The sequence below is a fragment of the Oncorhynchus tshawytscha genome, unplaced genomic scaffold, assembly GCF_018296145.1.
Source record: "Oncorhynchus tshawytscha isolate Ot180627B unplaced genomic scaffold, Otsh_v2.0 Un_contig_10963_pilon_pilon, whole genome shotgun sequence".
NCBI lineage: Eukaryota > Metazoa > Chordata > Actinopteri > Salmoniformes > Salmonidae > Oncorhynchus > Oncorhynchus tshawytscha.
This window is the reverse complement of record NW_024608512.1, coordinates 27,501-47,500: the sequence shown is the minus strand read 5'-3', so window position 1 is coordinate 47,500 and position 20,000 is coordinate 27,501. Positions and strand designations below refer to the sequence as shown.

Sequence of the window (20,000 nt, the reverse complement as noted above, 5' to 3'; positions counted from 1 at the left end):
TAATTATTCAATTGGAATTTGGGGTTTACTTCCTGACATTTACTTCCTGTACCTTAGTGGCAGAGTCGACCGCAGAGCCTCTCTCCAGTAGTTCTTCCACCAGGTCCTCATGGCCCTCCTTAGCTGCCAGGTGCAGCGCATTCAGACCGTTCTGGAACAGAGAAACACAGGTCTCAGGTCAGTGTTACAAACATAAAAACGAAGGCATTCAGACCGTTCTATGACCAGAAACACAGGTCTCAGGTCAGTGATATAAACATAAGATCCAAAATGTAACCTTGTTCCCTTTATAGTGCACTACTTTTGACCAGGGCCCCATAGGTTTCCATGTGGGAGACAACCTGAGTCAGTTAGACGGTAACAAGAGAACTGAGATATTCAGCCCGTCCCACAACAACAAACACAGGACACTTCTGTGTATTTTTTTATCATAAAGATATTTGACTGTGTTATTGTTTTTTTGGAGGAGCTTGAAGACCAATCAAAAACCTTTAAAAAGTTGAAAAGGAAGTCAGTGTTTCCTGACACCGGATGTCAACAGAGTCAAACTGAATGAAGTGGACTGTTGTCTATCCCATTCAACTAGAGGAAACGATTAGACGTCCTTCTCATCTCAGCTCGTGTGTATCGGACGGTTACCTAGCAACGGGTACTTCTTAAAAACATGTCCGACATACAACATAAACAATCCCCCCCCAAAAAAGATAACAGTGTAGGATTTTTTAAATAAGTAGCACCACTCCAAACCCACACTGAGACGATCCGTTGTAAAACATAACAGGTGTATCGGACTGTTACCTAGCAACGGGTACTTCTTAAAACAGGTAAGACATACAACATAAACATAACAGGTGAGTGATTCAGCTTAAACAGCAACGAGGGAAATATCCTCTGGTCAGCTTAGATTCAACAGCTAATATAGTCCATTAGCAACACAAGGGAGATGACTCATTTGGAGATCAGTGTTTCTTACACAATAGGCATTCAGACAGACCAATGAGACAACAAGAGGAGACACAGATCTGAGGTCAGTTACAAGCATAAGAACCAAGGCATTCGGATCAATGTTCAAAGGGAACACAGAGCAGGTCATGAAATTAGATAGAGCGTCAATACTGGGCTCCCGAGTGGCGCAGCGGTCTAAGGCACTGCATCTCTAGTGCTAGAGGCGTCACTACAGACACCCTGGTTCGATTCCAGGATGTATCACAACCGGCCGTGATTGGGAGACCCATAGGGCAGCGCCATCATTGTAATTAAGAATTTGTTCTTAATTAACTGACTTGCCTAGTTAAATAAAGGTTAACATTACAACAACAACCTAACCTGTGACCCCTATGGGACTCCCAATTATGGCCGGATGTGTTACATCCTGGAATCGAACCAGGGACTGTACCTCTTGCATAGGCTTTATTATTCAGTTTTGGATTTAAATCTCTACGTCGTCACATTTAGCCAATTCAACCTAACAGCTGTGTTGCTGCAGAGTCTTTGTTGTAATAAGGCACAGATCCTGGATCAGTTGTAAACTCAACAGCGTGAGTCTTTGTTGTAATAAGGCACAGATCCTGGATCAGTTGTAAACTCAACAGCGTGAGTCTTTGTTGTAATTACGGCACAGATCCTGGATCAGTTGTAAACTCAACAGCGTGAGTCTTTGTTGTAATAAGGCACAGATCCTGGATCAGTTGTAAACTCAACAGCGTGAGTCTTGTTGTAATAAGGCACAGATCCTGGATCAGTTGTAAACTCAACAGCGTGATTCTTTGTTGTAATTACGGCACAGATCCTGGATCAGTTGTAAACTCAACAGCGTGAGTCTTTGTTGTAATAAGGCACAGATCCTGGATCAGTTGTAAACTCAACAGCGTGAGTCGTTGTTGTAATAAGGCACAGATCCTGGATCAGTTGTAAACTCAACAGCGTGATTCTTTGTTGTAATTACGGCACAGATCCTGGATCAGTTGTAAACTCAACAGCGTGAGTCTTTGTTGTAATAAGGCACAGATCCTGGATCAGTTGTAAACTCAACAGCGTGAGTCTTTGTTGTAATAAGGCACAGATCCTGGATCAGTTGTAAACTCAACAGCGTGAGTCTTTGTTGTAATTACGGCACAGATCCTGGATCAGTTGTAAACTCAACAGCGTGAGTCTTTGTTGTAATAAGGCACAGATCCTGGATCAGTTGTAAACTCAACAGCGTGAGTCTTTGTTGTAATTACGGCACAGATCCTGGATCAGTTGTAAACTCAACAGCGTGAGTCTTTGTTGTAATAAGGCACAGATCCTGGATCAGTTGTAAACTCAACAGCGTGAGTCTTTGTTGTAATAAGGCACAGATCCTGGATCAGTTGTAAACTCAACAGCGTGAGTCTTTGTTGTAATAAGGCACAGATCCTGGATCAGTTGTAAACTCAACAGCGTGAGTCTTTGTTGTAATTACGGCACAGATCCTGGATCAGTTGTAAACTCAACAGCGTGAGTCTTTGTTGTAATTACGGCACAGATCCTGGATCAGTTGTAAACTCAACAGCGTGAGTCTTTGTTGTAATTACGGCACAGATCCTGGATCAGTTGTAAACTCAACAGCGTGAGTCTTTGTTGTAATAAGGCACAGATCCTGGATCAGTTGTAAACTCAACAGCGTGAGTCTTTGTTGTAATTACGGCACAGATCCTGGATCAGTTGTAAACTCAACAGCGTGAGTCTTTGTTGTAATAAGGCACAGATCCTGGATCAGTTGTAAACTCAACAGCGTGAGTCTTTGTTGTAATAAGGCACAGATCCTGGATCAGTTGTAAACTCAACAGCGTGAGTCTTTGTTGTAATTACGGCACAGATCCTGGATCAGTTGTAAACTCAACAGCGTGAGTCTTTGTTGTAATTACGGCACAGATCCTGGATCAGTTGTAAACTCAACAGCGTGAGTCTTTGTTGTAATAAGGCACAGATCCTGGATCAGTTGTAAACTCAACAGCGTGAGTCTTTGTTGTAATAAGGCACAGATCCTGGATCAGTTGTAAACTCAACAGCGTGAGTCTTTGTTGTAATAAGGCACAGATCCTGGATCAGTTGTAAACTCAACAGCGTGAGTCTTTGTTGTAATAAGGCACAGATCCTGGATCAGTTGTAAACTCAACAGCGTGAGTCTTTGTTGTAATAAGGCACAGATCCTGGATCAGTTGTAAACTCAACAGCGTGAGTCTTTGTTGTAATTACGGCACAGATCCTGGATCAGTTGTAAACTCAACAGCGTGAGTCTTTGTTGTAATAAGGCACAGATCCTGGATCAGTTGTAAACTCAACCGCGTGAGTCTTTGTTGTAATAAGGCACAGATCCTGGATCAGTTGTAAACTCAACAGCGTGAGTCTTTGTTGTAATAAGGCACAGATCCTGGATCAGTTGTAAACTCAACAGCGTTAGTCTTTGTTGTAATTACGGCACAGATCCTGGATCAGTTGTAAACTCAACAGCGTGAGTCTTTGTTGTAATAAGGCACAGATCCTGGATCAGTTGTAAACTCAACAGCGTGAGTCTTTGTTGTAATAAGGCACAGATCCTGGATCAGTTGTAAACTCAACAGCGTGGGTCTTTGTTGTAATAAGGCACAGATCCTGGATCAGTTGTAAACTCAACAGAGTGAGTCTTTGTTGTAATAAGGCACAGATCAATGGATCAGTTGTAAACTCAACAGCGTGATTCTTTGTTGTAATTACGGCACAGATCCTGGATCAGTTGTAAACTCAACAGGTTTTTAACAGTGTGCCGTTTGTGATACACACAAGATGTCAACATGGCTCAGGTAGCTAGCTACATGCACTGATAACTGAAGACAAGGATAATATACGTACAGCTGTGGTAAAGGATAACACACACACACACACATCACCTCGTCCTCGTCTTCCTCCATCCTGTCATGTGTAGCCAGAGGAGCGAGAGGAATCCCAGCCCTCTCCTCCTCCTCCTTCTCCTCCTCCTCCACCTGACTATCCCTCCTTCTCCTCCACCTGACTATCTCACTTCTAATCTCTTCTCCTCTATTCTTTATCTTATCTCTCTTCTTCTTCTGGTCTGGTAATCTCTTCTTCTTCTGTTCTGGTAATCTCTTCTTCTGGTCTGGTAATCTCTTCTTCTCCTGGTCTGGTAATCTCTCCTTCTTCTGGTCTGGTAATCTCTCCTTCTTCTGGTCTGGTAATCTCTCCTTCTTCTGGTCTGGTAATCTCTCCTTCTTCTGGTCTGGTAATCTCTTCTTCTCCTGGTCTGGTAATCTCTTCTTCTCCTGGTCTGGTAATCTCTCCTTCTTCTGGTCTGGTAATCTCTCCTTCTTCTGGTCTGGTAATCTCTCCTTCTTCTGGTCTGGTAATCTCTTCTTCTTCTGGTCTGGTAATCTCTTCTTCTTCTGGTCTGGTAATCTCTCCTTCTTCTGGTCTGGTAATCTCTCCTTCTTCTGGTCTGGTAATCTCTCCTTCTTCTGGTCTGGTAATCTCTTCTTCTTCTGGTCTGGTAATCTCTTCTTCTTCTGGTCTGGTAATCTCTCCTTCTTCTGGTCTGCTACTCTCTTCTTCTTCTGGTCTGGTAATCTCTCCTTCTTCTGGTCTTCCAGAGGTTTGGATGTTAAGGGTCCTGTCTGCCTCCTCCTGCCCCCCCTGCGGGCTCTCTCAGTCGGGTTGAGAGAGGAGCTACTGTCCCTCCTGGCTGGTCCTGGAGCCTTCTATGCCACTGTAGCAAGGAGAGGTGTTCCTACCCCCTTCTCTGTTCATCCACCCCCCCCACACACACACTAATTCCAAAGCCCCCTCAACTTGGCAGTAGCTCGTACACACACACACCACACACACACACACAGTAACACACACGCACGTACAAACACAGCGAGTCATTCAAATGCCAAAGAGCCATGGGGTACAGGCTTTCTGCACTGTCATAGAGACTACCAAGGACAACACACATTTAGAAGCTTCTGAAAAAGTCAAGGGAAAAGTAGTAGCCTGCATTCCGGACAGGGGCCATAGAGTTTGATAGAGCACACACAGTGGGTTAGAGTCGCCTGGAAAGAGGAGGTGAGTCTCAGAAAGGAGAAGACGGGCCATAGAGTTTGATAGAGCACACACAGTGTGTTAGAGTCGCCTGGAAGGAGGAGGTGAGTCTCAGAAAGGAGAACACGGGCCATAGAGTTTGATAGAGCACACACAGTGTGTTAGAGTCGCCTGGAAGGAGGAGGTGAGTCTCAGAAAGGAGATAACGGGCCATAGAGCACACACAGTGTGTTAGAGTCGCCTGGAAGGAGGAGGTGAGTCTCAGAAAGGAGAACACGGGCCATAGAGTTTGATAGAGCACACACAGTGTGTTAGAGTCGCCTGGAAAGAGGAGGTGAGTCTCAGAAAGGAGAACATAGAGTTTGATAGAGCACACAGTGTGTTAGAGTCGCCTGGAAGAGGAGGTGAGTCTCAGAAAGGAGAACACGGGCCATAGAGTTTGATAGAGCACAGGAGGTGAGTCTCAGAAAGGAGAACACGGGCCATAGAGTTTGATAGAGCACACACAGTGTGTTAGAGTCGCCTGGAAAGAGGAGGTGAGTCTCAGAAAGGAGAACACGGGCCATAGAGTTTGATAGAGCACACACAGTGTGTTAGAGTCGCCTGGAAAGAGGAGGTGTGTCTCAGAAAGGAGAACACGGGCCATAGAGTTTGATAGAGCACACACAGTGTGTTAGAGTCGCCTGGAAGGAGGAGGTGAGTCTCAGAAAGGAGAACACGGGCCATAGAGTTTGATAGAGCACACACAGTGTGTTAGAGTCGCCTGGAAGGAGGAGGTGAGTCTCAGAAAGGAGAACACGGGCCATAGAGTTTGATAGAGCACACACAGTGTGTTAGAGTCGCCTGGAAGGAGGAGGTGAGTCTCAGAAAGGAGAACACGGGCCATAGAGTTTGATAGAGCACACACAGTGTGTTAGAGTCGCCTGGAAAGAGGAGGTGAGTCTCAGAAAGGAGAACACGGGCCATAGAGTTTGATAGAGCACATACTTAGAAGTCTTCAAAGAGCAAAGATGAACCTCAGCTGATAACACTCTGTCAGGTCAACTCAGTCATAATCATGTGACACACTGTGCCCTTTCATTGGCCAGCAGTTCAATATCAGGTTTCAAATACCTGGTCATTTCTGTACCAGGAAATGGAGTGCAACAAAATATATCTCAGTTTCCAGGGACGGACCTGGTTGGTCCCCACTGACATAAACTTAGAAGGCAGAAATATTGTGGACAGTCCTTGGTTCAAATACTATTTCAGATATTCCAAATAATATGTGGCTGATTCATAGACACATATTAAACCCTGACTTGGACTAAAAAGCATTCTCCATGGAGATTCTCTACAGAAAGTGCTTTTAAGAACAGGGCCATGTGTAATCTGTGTCTGGGAAACTGGCCCCAAGCATTGAACAGGACCAGGACTAATCTGTGTCTGGGAAACTGGCCCCAGCATTAATAACAGGACTAATCTGTGTCTGGGGAACTGGTCCCAGCATTAAGAACAGGACTAGGACTAATCTGTGTCTGGGAAACTGGTCCCAGCATTAAGAACAGGACTAGGACTAATCTGTGTCTGGGAAACTGGCCCCAAGCATTAAGAACAGGACCAGGACTAATCTGTGTCTGGGAAACTGGCCCCAGCATTAAGAAGAGGAGTAGGACTAATCTTTGTCTGGGAAACTGGCCCCAAGCATTAAGAACAGGACCAGGACTAATCTGTGTCTGGGAAACTGGTCCCAGCATTAAGAACAGGACTAATCTGTGTCTGGGTAACTGGCCCCAGCATTAAGAAGAGGAGTAGGACTAATCTGTGTCTGGGAAACTGGCCCCAAGCATTAAGAACAGGACTAATCTGTGTCTGGGAAACTGGTCCCAGCATTAAGAACAGGACTAATCTGTGTCTGGGAAACTGGCCCCAAGCATTAAGAACAGGACTAGGACTAATCTGTGTCTGGGAAACTGGCCCCAAGCATTAAGAACAGGACCAGGACTAATCTGTGTCTGGGAAACAGGCCCCAGCATTAAGAACAGGACTAGGACTAATCTGTGTCTGGGAAACTGGCCCCAAGCATTAAGAACAGGACCAGGACTAATCTGTGTCTGGGAAACTGGTCCCAGCATTAAGAAGAGGAGTAGGACTAATCTGTGTCTGGGAAACTGGTCCCAGCATTAAGAACAGGACCAGGACTAATCTGTGTCTGGGAAACTGGCCCCAGCATTAAGAACAGGACTAGGACTAATCTGTGTCTGGGAAACTGGCCCCAAGCATTAAGAACAGGACTAATCTGTGTCTGGGAAACTGGCCCCAAGCATTAAGAACAGGACTAATCTGTGTCTGGGAAACTGGCCCCAAGCATTAAGAACAGGACCAGGACTAATCTGTGTCTGGGAAACTGGCCCCAGCATTAAGAACAGGACTAGGACTAATCTGTGTCTGGGAAACTGGCCCCAAGCATTAAGAACAGGACTAATCTGTGTCTGGGAAACTGGCCCCAAGCATTAAGAACAGGACTAATCTGTGTCTGGGAAACTGGCCCCAAGCATTAAGAACAGGAGTAATCTGTGTCTGGGAAACTGGCCCCAAGCATTAAGAACAGGACTAATCTGTGTCTGGGAAACTGGCCCCAAGCATTAAGAATAGGACTAATCTGTGTCTGGGAAACTGGCCCCAAGCATTAAGAACAGGACTAATCTGTGTCTGGGAAACTGGCCCCAAGCATTAAGAACAGGACCAGGACTAATCTGTGTCTGGGAAACTGGCCCCAAGCATTAAGAATAGGACTAATCTGTGTCTGGGAAACTGGCCCCAAGCATTAAGAACATGACTAATCTGTGTCTGGGAAACTGGCCCCAAGCATTAAGAACAGGACCAGGACTAATCTGTGTCTGGGAAACTGGCCCCAGCATTAAGAACAGGACTAATCTGTGTCTGGGAAACTGGCCCCAAGCATTAAGAATAGGACTAATCTGTGTCTGGGAAACTGGCCCCAAGCATTAAGAACAGGACTAATCTGTGTCTGGGAAACTGGCCCCAAGCATTAAGAACAGGACCAGGACTAATCTGTGTCTGGGAAACTGGCCCCAAGCATTAAGAATAGGACTAATCTGTGTCTGGGAAACTGGCCCCAAGCATTAAGAACATGACTAATCTGTGTCTGGGAAACTGGCCCCAAGCATTAAGAACAGGACCAGGACTAATCTGTGTCTGGGAAACTGGCCCCAGCATTAAGAACAGGACTAATCTGTGTCTGGGAAACTGGCCCCAAGCATTAAGAACAGGACTAATCTATGTCTGGGAAACTGGCCCCAAGCATTAAGAACAGGACTAATCTGTGTCTGGGAAACTGGCCCCAAGCAATAAGAAGAGGACCAGGACTAATCTGTGTCTGGGAAACTGGTCCCAAGCATTAAGAACAGGACCAGGACTAATCTGTGTCTGGGAAACTGGTCCCAAGCATTAAGAACAGGACCAGGACTAATCTGTGTCTGGGAAACTGGCCCCAAGCATTAAGAACAGGACCAGGACTAATCTGTGTCTGGGAAACTGGCCCCAGCATTAAGAACAGGACTAATCTGTGTCTGGGAAACTGGCACCAGCATTAATAACAGGACCAGGACTAATCTGTGTCTGGGAAACTGGCCCCAGCATTAATAACAGGACCAGGACTAATCTGTGTCTGGGAAACTGGCCCCAAGCATTAAGAACAGGACTAATCTGTGTCTGGGAAACTGGCCCCAGCATTAAGAACAGGACTAATCTGTGTCTGGGAAACTGGTCCCAAGCATTAAGAACAGGACTAATCTGTGTCTGGGAAACTGGCCCCAAGCATTAAGAACAGGACCAGGACTAATCTGTGTCTGGGAAACTGGTCCCAGCATTAAGAACAGGACCAGGACTAATCTGTGTCTGGGAAACTGGCCCCAAGCATTAAGAACAGGACTAATCTGTGTCTGGGAAACTGGCCCCAGCATTAAGAACAGGACCAGGACTAATCTGTGTCTGGGAAACTGGCCCCAAGCATTAAGAACAGGACCAGGACTAATCTGTGTCTGGGAAACTGGTCCCAAGCATTAAGAACAGGACTAATCTGTGTCTGGGAAACTGGTCCCAGCATTAAGAACAGGACTAATCTGTGTCTGGGAAACTGGCACCAAGCATTAAGAACAGGAGTAGGACTAATCTGTGTCTGGGAAACTGGCCCCAGCATTAAGAACAGGACTAGGACTAATCTCTGTCTGGGAAACTGGCCCCAGCATTAAGAACAGGACTAGGACTAATCTGTGTCTGGGAAACTGGCCCCAGCATTAAGAACAGGACCAGGACTAATCTGTGTCTGGGAAACTGGTCTCAGCATTAAGAACAGGACCAGGACTAATCTGTGTCTGGGAAACTGGTCTCAGCATTAAGAACAGGACCAGGACGAATCTGTGTCTGGGAAACTGGCCCCAAGCATTAAGAACAGGACTAATCTGTGTCTGGGAAACTGGCCCCAAGCATTAAGAATAGGACTAATCTGTGTCTGGGAAACTGGCCCCAAGCATTAAGAATAGGACTAATCTGTGTCTGGGAAACTGGCCCCAAGCACTAAGAACAGGACTAATCTGTGTCTGGGAAACTGGCCCCAAGCATTAAGAACAGGACCAGGACTAATCTGTGTCTGGGAAACTGGCCCCAAGCATTAAGAATAGGACTAATCTGTGTCTGGGAAACTGGCCCCAAGCATTAAGAACATGACTAATCTGTGTCTGGGAAACTGGCCCCAAGCATTAAGAACAGGACCAGGACTAATCTGTGTCTGGGAAACTGGCCCCAGCATTAAGAACAGGACTAATCTGTGTCTGGGAAACTGGCCCCAAGCATTAAGAACAGGACTAATCTATGTCTGGGAAACTGGCCCCAAGCATTAAGAACAGGACTAATCTGTGTCTGGGAAACTGGCCCCAAGCAATAAGAAGAGGACCAGGACTAATCTGTGTCTGGGAAACTGGTCCCAAGCATTAAGAACAGGACCAGGACTAATCTGTGTCTGGGAAACTGGTCCCAAGCATTAAGAACAGGACCAGGACTAATCTGTGTCTGGGAAACTGGCCCCAAGCATTAAGAACAGGACCAGGACTAATCTGTGTCTGGGAAACTGGCCCCAGCATTAAGAACAGGACTAATCTGTGTCTGGGAAACTGGCACCAGCATTAATAACAGGACCAGGACTAATCTGTGTCTGGGAAACTGGCCCCAAGCATTAAGAACAGGACTAATCTGTGTCTGGGAAACTGGCCCCAGCATTAAGAACAGGACTAATCTGTGTCTGGGAAACTGTCCCCAGCATTAAGAACAGGACTAATCTGTGTCTGGGAAACTGGTCCCAGCATTAAGAACAGGACCGGGACTAATCTGTGTCTGGGAAACTGGCCCCAGCATTAAGAACAGGACCAGGACTAATCTGTGTCTGGGAAACAGGCCCCAGCATTAAGAACAGGACCAGGACTAATCTGTGTCTGGGAAACTGGTCCCAAGCATTAAGAACAGGACTAATCTGTGTCTGGGAAACTGGCCCCAAGCATTAAGAACAGGACCAGGACTAATCTGTGTCTGGGAAACTGGTCCCAGCATTAAGAACAGGACCAGGACTAATCTGTGTCTGGGAAACTGGCCCCAAGCATTAAGAACAGGACTAATCTGTGTCTGGGAAACTGGCCCCAGCATTAAGAACAGGACCAGGACTAATCTGTGTCTGGGAAACTGGCCCCAAGCATTAAGAACAGGACCAGGACTAATCTGTGTCTGGGAAACTGGTCCCAAGCATTAAGAACATGACTAATCTGTGTCTGGGAAACTGGTCCCAGCATTAAGAACAGGACTAATCTGTGTCTGGGAAACTGGCCCCAAGCATTAAGAACAGGAGTAGGACTAATCTGTGTCTGGGAAACTGGCCCCAGCATTAAGAACAGGACTAGGACTAATCTCTGTCTGGGAAACTGGCCCCAGCATTAAGAACAGGACTAGGACTAATCTGTGTCTGGGAAACTGGCCCCAGCATTAAGAACAGGACCAGGACTAATCTGTGTCTGGGAAACTGGTCTCAGCATTAAGAACAGGACCAGGACTAATCTGTGTCTGGGAAACTGGTCTCAGCATTAAGAACAGGACCAGGACTAATCTGTGTCTGGGAAACTGGCCCCAAGCATTAAGAACAGGACTAATCTGTGTCTGGGAAACTGGTCCCAGCATTAAGAACAGGACCAGGACTAATCTGTGTCTGGGAAACTGGTCTCAGCATTAAGAACAGGACCATGACTAATCTGTGTCTGGGAAACTGGCCCCAAGCATTAAGAACAGGACCAGGACTAATCTGTGTCTGGGAAACTGGTCTCAGCATTAAGAACAGGACTAATCTGTGTCTGGGAAACTGGTCCCAGCATTAAGAACAGGACTAGGACTAATCTGGGTCTGGGAAACTGGTCCCAGCATTAAGAACAGGACTAGGACTAATCTGTGTCTGGGAAACTGGCCCCAAGCATTAAGAACAGGACTAGGACTAATCTGTGTCTGGGAAACTGGCCCCAAGCATTAAGAACAGGACTAGGACGAATCTGTGTCTGGGAAACTGGCCCCAAGCATTAAGAACAGGACTAGGACTAATCTGTGTCTGGGAAACTGGTCCCAGCATTAAGAACAGGACTAGGACTAATCTGGGTCTGGGAAACTGGTCCCAGCATTAAGAACAGGACTAATCTGTGTGGAACCAATTGAACCACAATAACACCTTATGGAACCAATAGAACCACTATAACACCCTATGGAACCAATAGAACCACTATAACACCCTATGGAACCAATAGAACCACTATAACATCCTATGGAACCAATAGAACCACTATAACACCCTATGCCAGTAGTTTTATAAACCAATGGAATGGGGGGTCCCCTGCCCTATGGAACCAATATAACCACTATAACACCCTATGCCAGTAGTTTTATAAACCAATGGAATGGGGGTCCCCTGCCCTATGGAACCAATAGAACCACTATAACACCCTATGCCAGTGGTTTAATAAACCAATGGAATGGGGGTCCCCTGCCCTATGGAACCAATAGAACCACTATAACATCATATGGAACCAATAGAACCACTATAACACCCCATGGAACCAATAGAACCACTATAACATCCTATGGAACCAATATAACCACTATAACATCCTATGGAACCAATAGAACCACTATAACATCCTATGGAACCAATATAACCACTATAACACCCTATGCCAGTAGTTTTATAAACCAATGGAATGGGGGTCCCCTGCCCTATGGAACCACTATAACACCCTATGCCAGTAGTTTTATAAACCAATGGAATGGGGGTCCCCTGCAATATGGAACCAATAGAATCAGGTATATCAGTGACCTCTCTAACACACAGACTTCTCTAACACACAGAGAGACCTCTCTAACACACAGAGTCCTCTCTAACAGACAGAATCCTCTCTAACACACAGACCTCTCTAACACACACAGAGACCTCTCTAACACACACAGAGACCTCTCTAACACACAGACCTCTCTAACACACAGACCTCTCTAACACACAGAGAGACCTCTCTAACACACAGACCTCTCTAACACAAAGAGTCCTCTCAAACACACAGAGTCCTCTCTAACACACAGAGACCTCTCTAACACACACAGAGACCTCTCTAACACACAGAGAGACCTCTCTAACACACAGGGAGACCTCTCTAACACACAGACCTCTCTAACACACAGAGAGACCTCTCTAACACACAGAGAGACCTCTCTAACAGACAGAATCCTCTCTAACACACAGATACCTCTCTAACACACAGAGGCCTCTCTGATACACACAGCGACCTCTCTAACACACAGACCTCTCTAACACACAGAAACCTCTCTAACACACACAGAGACCTCTCTAATACACACAGAGACCTCTCTAACACACACAGAGACCTCTCTAACACACCGATACCTCTCTAACAAACACAGAGACCTCTCTAACACACAGATACCTCTCTAATACACACAGAGACCTTTCTAACACACAGAGACCTCTCTAATACACACAGAGACCTCTCTAACACACCGATACCTCTCTAACAAACACAGAGACCTCTCTAACACACAGATACCTCTCTAATACACACAGAGACCTTTCTAACACACAGAGACCTCTCTAATACACACAGAGACCTCTCTAACACACCGATACCTCTCTAACAAACACAGAGACCTCTCTAACACACAGATACCTCTCTAACACACACACACACACACAGGGAACACACACCGGACTTAATCCCGGTGAACTGTGAGAGAGGGACAAACAGATCCCTGTATCCATCTCACCACCTGGCTTATTCATTTAGCTAATGTACTAGCCTACAGCACACACACACACACACACACACACACACACACACACACACACACACACACACACACACACACAGACACACACACACACACACACACACACACACACACACACACACACACACACACACACACACTCACACAGGTGATCTCTGATCCTTTGACCGAGCAGATCACATGGCAGGCTGGCTTGACCAAGCAGCACGATATGTCCACCTACTACCGGCAGGCCGAGAGATTATGGTAACAACCCTCCTTGGTTCCAGGTAAAACCCCTCTTTGCTTTGAAAAAGGGTTCTACCTGGAACCAAAAAGGGGTTCTCCTATGGGGACAACAGAACCCTTTAGGGGTGTTAAGAGTGTACCACACACACACACACACACACACACACACACACACACATCAACTGCAGGGTACAGTTGGTCCTGTACTGAATAACAATGTAGTTTGGGGCCTCCCGGCGCAGTGGTCTAGGGCACAGTGCTATCTGTGCCACCAGAGACTCTGGGTTTGAGCCCAGGCTCTGTCGCAGCCGGCCGCGACCGGGAGGTCCATGGGGTGACGCACAATTGGCCTAGCGTCGTCCGGGATTAGAAAGGGGGCAACAACAAAAAAGCTTTGTAGTTTGACGATAATGAACGTTTTTCTGATTGACTGATGAAACAGAGGCTAAATGGGTCCCAAATGGCACCCTATTCCCTATATCGTGCACTACTGATGACCAGGGCCCTATGGCACCCTATTCCCTATATAGTGCACTACTTATGACCAGGGCCCTATGGCACCCTATTCCCTATATAGTGCACTACTTATCACCAGGGCCCTATGGCGCCCTATTCCCTATTTAGTGCACTACTTATGACCAGGGCCCTATGGCACCCTATTCCCTATTTAGTGCACTACTTATGACCAGGGCCCATAGAGAGAAGGATGCCATTCAGGACGAGGACAGAATGTGAAGGAAGGTGGGAGAAAAGACAGTAAGAGGGGAAGAGGGACAAATAAAAGACTGTAAGAGGGGAAGAGGGGAAGAGGGACAAATAAAAGACAGTAAGAGGGGAAGAGAGGAAGAGGGGAAGAGGGACAAAAAAGACAGTAAGAGAGGAAGAGGGGCAAATAAAAGACAGTAAGAGGGGAAGAGGGACAAATAAAAGACAGTAAGAGAGGAAGAGGGACAAATAAAAGACAGTAAGAGAGGAAGAGGGACAAATAAAAGACTGTAAGAGAGGAAGAGGGACAAATAAAAGACAGTAAGAGGGGAAGAGAGGAAGAGGGGAAGAGGGACAAATAAAAGACAGTAAGAGAGGAAGAGGGACAAATAAAAGACAGTAAGAGGGGAAGAGAGGAAGAGGGGAAGAGGGACAAATAAAAGACAGTAAGAGAGGAAGAGAGACAAATAAAAGACAGTAAGAGGGGAAGAGAGGAAGAGGGGAAGAGGGACAAATAAAAGACAGTAAGAGAGGAAGAGGGGCAAATAAAAGACAGTAAGAGGGGAAGAGGGGAAGAGGGACAAATAAAAGACAGTAAGAGAGGAAGAGGGACAAATAAAAGACAGTAAGAGGGGAAGAGGGACAAATAAAAGACAGTAAGAGGGGAAGAGGGAAGAACAAATAAAAGACAGTAAGAGGGGAAGAGGGACAAATAAAAGACAGTAAGAGAGGAAGAGGGGCAAATAAAAGACAGTAAGAGGGGAAGAGGGAAGAGGGACAAATAAAAGACAGTAAGAGGGAAGAGGGACAAATAAAAGACAGTAAGAGGGGAAGAGGGGAAGAGGGACAAATAAAAGACAGTAAGAGGGGAAGAGGGACAAATAAAAGACAGTAAGAGGGGAAGAGGGGAAGAGGGACAAATAAAAGACAGTAAGAGGGGAAGAGGGACAAATAAAAGACAGTAAGAGGGGAAGAGGGACAAATAAAAGACAGTAAGAGGGGAAGAGGGGAAGAGGGACAAATAAAAGACAGTAAGAGGGGAAGAGGGACAAATAAAAGACAGTAAGAGAGGAAGAGGGACAAATAAAAGACAGTAAGAGGGGAAGAGGGACAAATAAAAGACAGTAAGAGAGGAAGAGGGACAAATAAAAGACAGTAAGAGAGGAAGAGGGACAAATAAAAGACAGTAAGAGGGGAAGAGGGACAAATAAAAGACAGTAAGAGGGGAAGAGGGAAGAGGGACAAATAAAAGACAGTAAGAGGGGAAGAGGGGAAGAGGGACAAATAAAAGACAGTAAGAGAGGAAGAGGGACAAATAAAGACTGTAAGAGAGGAAGAGGGACAAATAAAAGACAGTAAGAGGGGAAGAGAGGAAGAGGGACAAATAAAAGACTGTAAGAGGGGAAGAGGGACAAATAAAAGACAGTAAGAGGGGAAGAGGGACAAATAAAAGACAGGAAGAGGGGAAGAGGGACAAATAAAAGACAGTAAGAGGGGAAGAGGGACAAATAAAAGATAGTAAGAGGGGAAGAGGGGAAGAGGGACAAATAAAAGACAGTAAGAGGGGAAGAGGGACAAATAAAAGACAGTAAGAGAGGAAGAGGGACAAATAAAAGACAGTAAGAGGGGAAGAGGGACAAATAAAAGACAGTAAGAGGGGAAGAGGGACAAATAAAAGACAGTAAGAGGGGAAGAGAGGAAGAGGGACAAATAAAAGACAGTAAGAGGGGAAGAGGGACAAATAAAAGACAGTAAGAGGGGAAGAGGGACAAATAAAAGACAGTAAGAGGGGAAGAGGGACAAATAAAAGACAGGAAGAGGGGAAGAGGGACAAATAAAAGACAGGAAGAGGGGAAGAGGGACAAATAAAAGACGCTAAGAGAGGAAGAGGGACAAATAAAAGACAGTAAGAGAGGAAGAGGGACAAATAAAAGACTGTAAGAGAGGAAGAGGGACAAATAAAAGACAGTAAGAGAGGAAGAGAGGAAGAGGGACAAATAAAAGACAGTAAGAGGGGAAGAGAGGAAGAGGGACAAATAAAAGACAGTAAGAGAGGAAGAGGGACAAATAAAAGACGCTAAGAGAGGAAGAGGGACAAATAAAAGACAGTAAGAGAGGAAGAGAGGAAGAGGGACAAATAAAAGACAGTAAGAGAGGAAGAGGGACAAATAAAAGACAGTAAGAGGGGAAGAGGGGAAGAGGGACAAATAAAAGACAGTAAGAGAGGAAGAGGGACAAATAAAAGACAGTAAGAGAGGAAGAGGGGCAAATAAAAGACAGTAAGAGGGGAAGAGGGACAAATAAAAGACAGTAAGAGAGGAAGAGAGGAAGAGGGACAAATAAAAGACAGTAAGAGAGGAAGAGGGACAAATAAAAGACAGGACGAGGGGAAGAGGGACAAATAAAAGACAGTAAGAGAGGAAGAGGGACAAATAAAAGACAGGACGAGGGGAAGAGGGACAAATAAAAGACAGTAAGAGAGGAAGAGGGACAAATAAAAGACAGGAAGAGAGGAAGAGGGACAAATAAAAGACAGTAAGAGAGGAAGAGGGACAAATAAAAGACAGTAAGAGAGGAAGAGGGACAAATAAAAGACTGTAAGAGAGGAAGAGAGGAAGAGGGACAAATAAAAGACAGTAAGAGGGGAAGAGGGACAAATAAAAGACTGTAAGAGGGTAAGAGAGGAAGAGGGACAAATAAAAGACTGTAAGAGAGGAAGAGGGACAAATAAAAGACAGTAAGAGGGGAAGAGAGGAAGAGGGACAAATAAAAGACTGTAAGAGAGGAAGAGGGACAAATAAAAGACTGTAAGAGAGGAAGAGGGACAAATAAAAGACAGTAAGAGGGGAAGAGAGGAAGAGGGACAAATAAAAGACTGTAAGAGAGGAAGAGGGACAAATAAAAGACTGTAAGAGGGAAGAGAGGAAGAGGGACAAATAAAAGACAGTAAGAGAGGAAGAGGGACAAATAAAAGACAGTAAGAGGGGAAGAGGGGCAAATAAAAGACAGTAAGAGGGGAAGAGGGACAAATAAAAGACAGGAAGAGGGGAAGAGGGACAAATAAAAGACTGTAAGAGAGGAAGAGGGACAAATAAAAGACTGGAAGAGGGGAATAGGGACAAATAAAAGACTGTAAGAGGGGAAGAGGGACAAATAAAAGACTGGAAGAGGGGAATAGGGACAAATAAAAGACTGTAAGAGAGGAAGAGGGACAAATAAAAGACTGGAAGAGGGGAATAGGGACAAATAAAAGACTGTAAGAGGGGAAGAGGGACAAATAAAAGACTGTAAGAGGGGAAGAGAGGAAGAGGGACAAATAAAAGACAGTAAGAGGGGAAGAGAGGAAGAGGGACAAATAAAAGACAGTAAGAGGGGAAGAGAGGAAGAGGGACAAATAAAAGACAGTAAGAGAGGAAGAGGGACAAATAAAAGACAGTAAGAGAGGAAGAGGGACAAATAAAAGACTGTAAGAGAGGAAGAGAGGAAGAGGGACAAATAAAAGACAGTAAGAGGGGAAGAGGGACAAATAAAAGACAGTAAGAGAGGAAGAGGGACAAATAAAAGACTGGAAGAGGGGAATAGGGACAAATAAAAGACTGTAAGAGGGGAAGAGAGGAAGAGGGACAAATAAAAGACAGTAAGAGAGGAAGAGGGGCAAATAAAAGACAGTAAGAGGGGAAGAGGGGCAAATAAAAGACAGTAAGAGGGGAAGAGGGACAAATAAAAGACAGGAAGAGGGGAAGAGGGACAAATAAAAGACTGTAAGAGAGGAAGAGAGGAAGAGGGACAAATAAAAGACTGTAAGAGGGGAAGAGGGACAAATAAAAGACTGTAAGAGGGGAAGAGAGGAAGAGGGACAAATAAAAGACAGTAAGAGAGGAAGAGGGACAAATAAAAGACAGTAAGAGAGGAAGAGGGACAAATAAAAGACAGTAAGAGAGGAAGAGGGACAAATAAAAGACAGTAAGAGAGGAAGAGGGACAAATAAAAGACTGGAAGAGAGGAAGAGGGACAAATAAAAGACAGTAAGAGGGGAATAGGGACAAATAAAAGACTGTAAGAGGGGAAGAGAGGAAGAGGGACAAATAAAAGACAGTAAGAGAGGAAGAGGGACAAATAAAAGACAGTAAGAGGGGAAGAGGGGCAAATAAAAGACAGTAAGAGGGGAAGAGGGACAAATAAAAGACAGGAAGAGGGGAAGAGGGACAAATAAAAGACAGGAAGAGGGGAAGAGAGGAAGAGGGGAAGAGGGACAAATAAAAGACAGGAAGAGGGGAAGAGGGACAAATAAAAGACAGGAAGAGGGGAAGAGAGGAAGAGGGGAAGAGGGACAAATAAAAGACGCTAAGAGGGGAATAGGGGCAAATAAAAATATGTGGATTAAAGAGCAATATTACTCTCCCAGGATTACCAAGAGGGAGGATTACGACAGAGAGGAGAGTTGGGCCTTTTATTAAAGGGATAGAGGTTGAAGGGGGACATACACACACACAGAGACAGGGGAACACACACACACACACAGGCTCAAGGTCACACAGAGACACACAACGCCTGTCATTGCCTGAATAGGGATAAGAATGAGATTAATCACTGAACATTAGACAAAACCGTTAGTTTGGATAATTTATCATTCATCACTATGGAGATTACATAATGATCATTCATCACTATGGAGATTACATAATGATCATTAATCACTTTTGAGATTACATCATGATCATTCATCACTATGGAGATTACATCAGGATCATTCATCACATTCTAGTTAGTTATGGAGGTCTGGGGGTCAGTCTGGTTAGTACTAGAGGGCCAGTCTGGTTAGTATTGGAGGTCTGGAGGGTCAGGCTGGTTAGTACTGGAGGTCTGGAGGGTCAGTCTGGTTAGTACTGGAGGGCCAGTCTGGTTAGTACTGGAGGTCTGGAGGGCCAGGCTGGCTAGTACTGGAGGTCTGGAGGGTCAGGCTGGTTAGTACTGGAGGTCTGGAGGCTCAGTCTGGTTAGTACTGGAGGTCTGGAGGGTCAGTCTGGTTAGTACTGGAGGGCCAGTCTGGTTAGTACTGGAGGTCTGGAGGGTCAGGCTGGTTAGTACTGGAGGTCTGGAGGGCCAGTCTGGTTAGTACTGGAGGGCCAGTCTGGTTAGTACTGGAGGTCTGGAGGGTCAGTCTGGTTAGTACTGGAGGTCTGGAGGGTCAGTCTGGGTAGTACTGGAGGGCCTGTCTGGTTAGTACTGGAGGTCTGGAGGGTCAGTCTGGTTAGTACTGGAGGTCTGGAGGGCCAGTCTGGTTAGTACTGGAGGGCCAGTCTGGTTAGTACTGGAGGGCCAGTCTGGTTAGTACTGGAGGGCAAGTCTGGTTAGTACTGGAGGGCCAGTCTGGTTAGTACTGGAGGTCTGGAGGGCCAGTCTGGTTAGTACTGGAGGGTCAGTCTGGTTAGTACTGGAGGGCCAGTCTGGTTAGTACTGGAGGGCCAGTCTGGTTAGTACTGGAGGTCTGGAGGGTCAGTCTGGTTAGTACTGGAGGGCCAGTCTGGTTAGTACTGGAGGTCTGGAGGGCCAGTCTGGTTAGTACTGGAGGGTCAGTCTGGTTAGTACTGGAGGGTCAGGCTGGTTGGTACTGGAGGTCTGGAGGGTCAGTCTGGTTAGTACTGGAG

The 20,000-nt window shown here is 45.7% G+C and overlaps 1 protein-coding gene across 1 annotated transcript in view; it reads right to left on the bottom strand.

The window, feature by feature from the left end:
- Positions 1-20,000, bottom strand: part of LOC121843584 (ankyrin-3-like) — a gene marked incomplete at its 5' end in the record, with an annotated part of 48,412 nt that overhangs the window by 6,496 nt on the left and 21,916 nt on the right. Inside the window, one exon of the mRNA XM_042313313.1 lies at positions 53-151. Coding sequence (XP_042169247.1) covers positions 53-151 — 99 coding nt within the window. The remainder of the gene's footprint in view (positions 1-52; positions 152-20,000) is intronic.